This window comes from Colobus angolensis, unplaced genomic scaffold (assembly GCF_000951035.1).
Source record: "Colobus angolensis palliatus isolate OR3802 unplaced genomic scaffold, Cang.pa_1.0 Scaffold300, whole genome shotgun sequence".
NCBI lineage: Eukaryota > Metazoa > Chordata > Mammalia > Primates > Cercopithecidae > Colobus > Colobus angolensis.
Window position 1 is genome coordinate 139125 of NW_012116267.1, and position 8905 is coordinate 148029.

Genomic DNA, 8905 nt, shown 5'->3' on the forward strand with positions numbered 1-8905 from the left:
AATCTAGAAAAATGAATGACTCCATAACTAAAATATTAACTATACTTAAAAGTAGAATTGATGCCCAAAAAAGAAAGAACATAATTAACTGTATTAATGAGGTATTAAGTTAATATTGGTATTCTGAACAGGATATTTACCATACCTGGCTACCCCCATTATTTTTCAGGAATGCACATCTCAAGACATTGAAAGACCCAAAAATGCCCCTAACACATTTCCATATGCCTCCAGGAAGCCCTCTCCTCAGGTGAGAACCAGTAGAATAACAGACACTCAATAAAAACATAATTATTTTTAAGTGAAAGTATTCCAATCTAGCAAATGGTAGTTTTGTTTGTTTGTTTGTTTGTTTTCTTTTTGGAGACAGAGTCTCACTCTGCTGCCCAGGCTGGAGTGTGATTGTGCAATCCTGGCTCATGGCAGCCTCCACCTCCCAGGTTCAAGTGATTCTCCTGCCTCGGCTTCCCAAGCAGTTGGGACTATAGGCGCCTGCCACCACGCCCAGCTAATTTTTGTATTTTAGTAGAGATGGGGTTTCACCATGTTGTCTAGGCTGGTCTCGAACTCCTGATATCAAGTGAACCACCCGCCTTGGCCTCCCCAAGTGGTGGGATTACAGGCATGAGCCACCGCTCCCAGCCAACTGGCAGCTTCTTAAGGTTTAAATGGCCCTGGACTCCATGACTACATGTTGGATGATATAACTCACCTCACTTTTATACTGGTCCCTCTCAATACTGCATTTGTCCAGTTGTCTAAACACATCGTCAAGCTGCACGGCCATCTCATCCATTTCACTTTTACTCTCATTATTGGAACACTGGCTGCATTCAGCCTTTACATGTTGCAAAGCACTACATTGTTTTTTCAGCCTTTCTATTTCTTCCAAAGCTTGCTGATACTGAGATACCACATAGTCTGGACTTTCAGATTTGCCATTAATACTTTCAAGTAAAAACACAGCATCGGTTTCAGTGGACTGATGGCAAGTTTCTTTCTTAACATACTTGTCATTCATTTCTAGTATCCTCTGTTGTAACACTTTGATTTCATCAGTAAACATATGACACTGTCTTTTATAATTCTCTTTCTCCTCGGTGACAAGGAGTAGCTGGTTTCTCAGTTCTTGTAATTGGCAGCCTGCATCATCTGCAGATTTATCAGCGGTTTCCTGGGTTTCATGTATCTTTGCTTCAGCTTCTACACAGGAGGGCAGAATCACTGCATCATTTCTTACGTCTATCTCGTCTTCAACGGTTTCTTCTTTTTTAACAACTAAACTCGGTACTTCAGTCTGGGTAGCTGCAGTATTTCCCTGGTCGCATCGGGATGATGAGGTGCTGGTTGAACCAGTCTGGCCACAAGGTTCACTGTCACTCACAAGCTCGACCTGAACACCACCTTGCTCAATGTGACTCTGTTCTGATTTCATGTCAATATCATGATCTACTGCAGGTTTGGGGGTACTGTTTTCTTCTAAGATGATGACATCTTCATCGTCGTCATCACCTTTATAAACTGAATTTTCAAACTGACTACTCAATCTCCGATTCTTTGCATTCAAAATTGAGGAACGAGTAGAAAGTCTCCGTTTCAGGCTGAAAAAAATTTTATATATAAAATATAAGATTATAAAGTACAGACAAAATAGATGACCTTGAAGTAATTATTCTAATAAATGCAGTATTATAACAATTTTTTTGTTTGTTTTTTGAGATGGAGTTTCACTCTGTCACCCAGGCTAGAGTGCAATGGCATAGTCTCGGCTCACTGCAACCTCTGCCTCCCAGGTTCAAGTGACTCTCCTGCCTCAGTCTCCTAAGGAGCTGGGATTACAGGCACCTGCCACCATGTCCAGCTAATTTTTATATTTTTAGTAGAGACGGGGTTTCCCCATGTTGGCCAGGCTGATCTCAAGTCAAGCAATCTGTCTACCTCAGCCTCCCAAAGTGCTGGGATTAGATGCATGAGCCACTGCGCCCAGCTTGTAAGTTTTGAAATACTAAGAAATACCCAGGCTCATTTTTTAAAGTGATGCATTGTATAGTAGCAACCACTGATTTAATGAAGTAGAGATTTTTTTCTCTTTTTACAGATCAAGACAATGGACTACTGAGATCTTTTTGAAGTACCAGATCTATTTACTGCCAAACATCTCTGCATTTGACGACCTCCAGGCATTTCAATGTATACATTTTCAGAAAAGAATGCTACCCACCCCAGCCCCTTCTTTGTATTCTTCAGCTCAGGGAATGGCATCACCATTTTCATTTGCCCATAATAATTTTTATCAGTAATCAGTGATCAGAGGTTAAGCCATAAAACAAACCAGTATTTATCCTTCCGTATGAAACAATTTTATCCGAATTAAAAATTGTCCCAGTTTCTTCATTTGCATCATTTCCTGTTTATTCATGTTAATATGTGCACAGTTCACATTTATTTATCACTATTTGATTGCCTGTTTCCACACTTGGAAGAATATTTGTACCGGTTTGCTATTTGGGCCTTGTGTTAGACCTCCTAGATCTCAGGAAGGATTTCCTCCTTTTTAGACTGTCTCACAGGGAGCACAGCCTGCAACAGCATCTTAATGAAGGGTACACAGAACATAACAAATGCCAAGTTCTGCATGATGAAAACATCTTTATTTCCCTCTCAAGTCTATTGCTAGCTTAACTGTTATACAGGCTTCCAAGCTGAAAATTATTTTCTCAGAAATTTAAAAGCATCATTCCATTTTCATCTGCCATTCAAGTGTTTCTGCCTAATTTCTCATCTCTTGGACATATATAATCTGTTTCTTTCTGAAAAAATCTTTTATTCCCTGTGTTAAAAAATGTCATGATCCTATGTCTCTGAGTGGCTCTCTTTCTAGACATTATGCTCCGTAGCCAGTGGAAATGCAGTTTTTCTGGTATGAGTTCCCATGCTGGAAGGCAGCTATGTTTACTACACCGTACCACCACCACCCGTGCCTACTTTCCATTCTGAAACTCCCTTATTCAGATGGTGGCTTTCTAGTACAGATACTGTATCTTTTCTTCTTTCTCTGTCTTCAAGCCGTTAAGCTTTTTGTTCTAAATGATTTATTTATTCAAGTCTACACCACTTTCTGCCAATAAATTTCACAATGTTTTCTTCTATTCCCTTTGTTTCCGTTTGCTGTCCCATGTGAGAGATGACACATATGGCTATCCATGGCTATCTGTGTATACCTAAGAGTGAAACTGACTAGCAGCAGTGAGGGCTGAGCTGGTGATTCAAAGGGTGCTCAAACTGCCATCATCATTTAGGGCTTCTCTCCTGGAGCACAGTGAGGAGCAGGGGTGGATTTCTCATCATTCAGTATCCAAACTTTCCCTTACTTATTCTGTTTTAAAACAATGGCTCATCTACATCTTCAGCAATAAAACATGCTCCATAAAGTAAATCCCCTATCTTCTGACAGAGGCAGAAAAAGAGCACTCGCCAGACTTTGCAGGTTGGGAAGTAGTCTCGACTTTAAATTTCCAACCAAGCCTCTGGTTCTCGTCCCTATCTATCTTCCACCTTCAGCAGTCCCCAGTGCTTCCAAGTTAGGAGACTTTCTAGAAACCTGTGGAGTAAACTGGTTTCTACCATCCTCCAGTAGCCTTAGGTTTCAGCTTCCGTTGGTTTGCTATATCAATTACTTTTTGCTTACTCTGCCCTGTTTAATTTGGAGTTACTCTATTATTTTTCTTACCAAGCCAATTCCTATTTGTATTTCCTAAGACTTAGTTTAGATACACCCTTTCAACAAACTTTGGTTTCTAAATTTGAGAATAAATATGGCTTTAAAAACTGTTTAATAGGCCGGGCGAAGTGGCTCACGCCTGTAATCCCAGCATTTTGGGAGGCCGAGGTGGGCAGACTGCCTGAGCTCAGGAGTTTGAGATCAGCCTAGGTAATATGGTGAAACCCCATCTCTACTAAAATACCAAAAATTAGCAGGGCGTGGAGGTGTACATTTGTAGTCCCGGCTACTCGGGAGACTAAGGCAGGGGAATTGCTTGAACCCAAGAGGCAGAGGTTGCAGTAAACTGAGATTATGCCACTGCACTCCAGGCTGGGTGACAGAGCAAGACTCTGCTTCAAAAAAAAAAAAAAAAAATTGTTTAATCAAAAATTTCCCTCTTTACTCTTGTCTTCCATTTTGATGACAGCCAACTTTTAAGAAATTTTCTTTGCAGCCATAAAAAAGAATGAAATAATGTCCTTTGCCACAAAATGGATGCAGCTGGAGGCCTTTATCCTAAGCGAATTAATGCAGGAACAGAAAACCAAATACTGCATGTTCTCACTTGCAAGTGGGTGCTAAGTGCTAGGTACACATGGACATAAAGATGGGAACCACAGACACTGGGAACTACTAGAGTTGGGAGAGAGGAAGGGAGGTGGGCAGGGCTGAAAAACTACACATTGGGTACTATGCTCAATAGCGGGGCGATGGTATCATTCATACCCCAAACCTCAGGATCATGCTATACACCCATGTAACAAACCTCCATGTGCCCTGAATCTAAAAGTTAAAATCATTAAAAATACTTTTAATCTCTTATCTGTAAACTATAAAACCATCCTTACAAAGAAAAGCCAAAAATATTAAGGAGACCTGTAAAATATGAGTTCTTAATAAAGTAGCAATCCAGCTCCAAAATGAGTGGCCAATACACAGGTTATAAAGAGCAAACTGGCCAGGCGCTGTGGCTCACGCCTATAATCCTAGCACTTTGGGAGGCCAAGGCGGGCGGATCACCTGAGGTCAGGAGTTCGAGACTATCCTGGCTAACATGGTGAGACCCCATCTCTACTAAAAATACAAAAAATCAGCCGGGCATGGTGGTGTGTGCCTGTAATGCCAGCTACTCAGGAGGCTGAGGCAGGAGAATCGCTTGAACCAGGAGTCAGAGGTTGCAGTGAGTTGAGATGGCACCACTGCATTCCAGCTTGGGCAATAAAAGCAAAACTATGACTCAAAAAAATAAATAAACAGCAAACTATTCTAGAATATGCCCTTTTTGATTTATATATGCATAAAGGCAGTTAATTAGTTATAATCTTCCTTGGGGTCAAAAACTCCTTTGAGAATTTGATAAAAGCTACAAAACATCTCAAAAAAATCTGGTCCCATTATCTTAGAGAAGCTTGTTTCAATGTTCCTCTTTGAATAACAAACATCAGTATAGTCAGTCTGATCCACTAGTTTGTAGACATCACGTTCATTCTTCTTCACTTTTCTTCATTCTATTAACTTGGAAGAGGCCATCTACAAGACTACTGTTTTCAGAACTTCAGGAACCAACCTAAGTACCACCTCATCACAAAGCCTTTGCTGATCAATCCAGTCAAGATGGCTGACTACTCAATTCATGTATCACTTTCTTTTTGTCCTTTCCTTCTCCTTCCACTCTTCCAATAAATTAAGTGCCTACAGCATGCCACAGGTGTTGCAAAGGATTTCCGGGTCACTATAGTGTCATACTGTTAATTGCTTCACTTTTTTTTCTTTTTTTTTTGAGCAGAGTCTCGCTCTATCACCCAGGCTGGAGTGCACTGGCGCGATCTCAGCTCACTACAACCTCCTCCTCCCAGGTTCAAGCGATTCTCCTGCCTCAGCCTCTCAAGTAACTGGAATTACAGGAATGTACCACCACGCCCATCTAATTTTTGTATTTTTAGCAGAGACAGGGTTTCACCATGTTGGCCAGGCTTGTCTCGAACTCCTGACCTAAAATGATCCACCTGCCTCGGCCTCCCAAAGTGCTGGGATTACAGACGTGAACCACTGCGCCTGGCCTGCTTCACTTTTTTTTTAAGTCCTGATCATCTTAAAAGCAGGAATTGTCATACTATATAGAAGTTCAAAGAGGTGACAATGTGATCAAACTCTACAATCAATACAATTAATGCTTTTTTTTTTTTTTTGAGGCGGAGTTTCCCTCTTGTTGCCCAGGCTGGAGTGCAGCCTCAGCCTCTGGAGTAGCTGGGATTACAGGAGCCCGCCATCATGCCTGGTTAATTTTTTTGTATTTTTAGTAGAGACGGGGTTTCACCATGTTGGCCAGGCTGGTCAATTAATACTTTTTAACTCATTTAACAGGTGGCAGAAGTAGGGTTTAGCTTAAGTTTAGACAATAAAAGTAAGACAATTTGTCCTTAAGATTTTCACATTCATGGAACCTACAATTCACAATGTAACCTACAATGATCCTGAACTGCATCACTGTTATAGAAGTGTCAAGTAAAGGTTCTGTTTAATATTCCCCAAATGGAAAACCAATCTTAGCCACTGACCTGTTGCTCTCAGGTTCAGACTGGGGAGAAACTTGATGATTATTTAGAAGTCTTGTCGCATAAGAATTTGTTCCTTCTGAAAGATGTCTTCTTGGAACACTTTCCTTAGGAGAAGAAAAGCTTGGAGTTGAAAGAGCAGTTGGCCGAAACAACAGTTCAGCATTAATCTGTTGGAGGGAAAAAACATCATCTCAAAGGAACTATTTCTAGTGTGACATGTCCAAAACACAAGATATAATCTTCCTTTTCCCCCTTATCCCAGAAGACAGAAAAACAATTCTAAACATGTAAATTCCTTGTGCTATATAACAGGACTCAACAAGTCAACCCATGAACTAAATCCAGCCTGCAAGTAGGCTAAGAATGGCTTTGTATTTTTAAAAGATGTGAAGAAACAAAGCAACAAAACAAAGAAGATGCAACAGAGACTTTATGTGGCCCACAAAGCCAAAAAGATTTATCATGTGGTGACCTCTTTGCTGCTGGACTTATCAAGACCCAAACTTCTCAAGCAAGAAGCACAACCGCCTACTTGTATTCAGATGGCCCGATTTACAATGGCATCAACTTTATGATGGTGCAAAAGCAATACCCATTCAGCAGAAACTGTACTTTGAGTACTCAAGCAATCATTTTGGTTTTGTTTTTCACTTTCAGTATTCAATAAAGTTCATGAGATACTCAACACTTTATGATAAAACAGACTGTTAGATGACTGTCCAATGTAGGCTAATATAAGAGTTCTGAGCACAATTAAGGTAGGCTAGGCGAAGCTATGATATTCAATAGGTTAAATGTATTAAATGCATTTTTGATAATATTTTCTGTGTTTTTGGGGTGTGTTTTTTGTTTTTTTGAGGCAGAGTCTCAGTCTGTTCCCCAGGATGGAGTGCAGTGGTGCAATCTTGGCTCACTGAAACCTCCACCTCCCGGGTTTAAGCAAGTCTTATGCTTCAGCCTCCTGAGCAGCTGGGATTACAAGCGCCTGCCACCATGCTCAATTATTTTTTATATTTTTAGTAGAGACAGGGTATTGCCATACTGCCCAGGCTGGTCTCTAGCTTCTGGCCTCAAGTGATCCACCCACCTCGCCCTCCAAAAGTGCTGGGATCACAGGCATGAGCCACCACGGCTGGCCAAAAACATTTTCAACTTATAAGAAGCTTACTAGGATATAACTCTATGGTAAGCCCAGGAGCATCTATACTCAACCAAAGCTCTTTAACACAGTAAGTATTAAGACAGAAGAGAGAAGCCAGGCACAGCAGTCGACACTGGGAAAAACACTATGGTTTTTGTCCAGGTTAGGACCAGAATATGGCTTCCTGGGTGTTCCTGAGATGTTTTCCTTTACTGCTTATCTAACAGTACAATTTTTAAACGTTTGTTTCCCTTTCCTCAGAAGATACCCAACTAAACAATAAAACTAACGGTTTGAATGATGTTGGATTACGAAGAGTTGGAAAGGTGGGCAAGGAGAAGTACAAGAGAAGAGAAGAAAATGAACTAAATAAATCAAATCCCTTTGATATGTATTAAACTTTAACATTCACTACTGATTAAACTAAGCATCACACAACGTAAGACACAGCTATAAAATGGAAAGTTTGGACAAGTGTGGTGGCTCACACCTGTAATCCCAGCACTTTGGGAGGCTGAGATGGAAGGATTACCTGAGGCCAGGAGTTCAAGACCAGCCTGGTCAACATAGTGAGACTCCATCTCCATTTTATGTATTTTATTTTTTGAGATGGAGTCTCGCTCTGTGGCCCAGGCTAGAGTGCAATGGCACCAATCGCTCTCACTGCAACCTCCGCCTCCCAGGTTCAAGCAATTCTCCTGTGTCAGCCTCCCAAGTAGCTGGAACTACAGGCATGTGCCACCACATCCAGCTAATTTTTGTATTTTTAGTAGAGACAGGGTTTCACCATGTTGGCCAGGCTGGTCTTGAATCCTGATCTCAGGTGATCCACCCGCCTCAGCCTCCCAAAATGCTGGGATTACAGGTGTCAGCCACGACACCCAGTCCCAATCACTATTTAAAAAAAAAAAAAAAAAAAAAAAATGAAGGCTTAATTACCCGAGGGATCATTTCCGGTTGTCTGATCCTGAATTTTTCCTTGTTGCTTTAAAATAAACATGAAAAACATGTTGTTATTTCTTAACCCCATTTCCCAACGATATACCTGCCATTTATGCAGTTACTAAGGTACTCTGAACTCTGCTTCTATTTCAATATAATCAGCAGTAAGCCCTTTGGGAAATATTTTCTACCTTTTATCTCGTAGCACCCTAATTTCAGCCTGAATTTTTCTATCCTCACGGGTATAAACTGCAGCTCTTTGGTGTTTTTTCCTCCACTAAGACCAGATAACTCAGTCCAGAATCACAGACTTTTGAACTAGAACATCACATAGGTTATTTTTTTTTTTTTTAGAGTGGGAGTCTTGCCCAGGCTGTAGTGCAGTGGTGCAATCTCAGCTCACTGCAAACTCTGCCTCCCAGGTTCAAGCGATTCTCCTGCCTCAGCCTCCCAAGTAGCTGGGATTACAGGTGCGTGCCACCATACCAAGCTAATTTTTTT

At 41.0% G+C, this 8905-nt stretch overlaps 1 protein-coding gene across 1 annotated transcript in view; it reads right to left on the bottom strand.

Annotated features, from left to right (window-relative positions):
• The window catches only part of MORC3 (MORC family CW-type zinc finger 3), a 56120-nt gene that overhangs the window by 6967 nt on the left and 40248 nt on the right, over positions 1–8905 (bottom strand). The window contains exons 12-14 of the mRNA XM_011950018.1: positions 8402–8447; positions 6322–6488; positions 713–1601 (exon numbers count right to left, since the gene is read on the bottom strand). Of these exons, the coding sequence (XP_011805408.1) occupies positions 713–1601; positions 6322–6488; positions 8402–8447 (1102 nt within the window). The remainder of the gene's footprint in view (positions 1–712; positions 1602–6321; positions 6489–8401; positions 8448–8905) is intronic.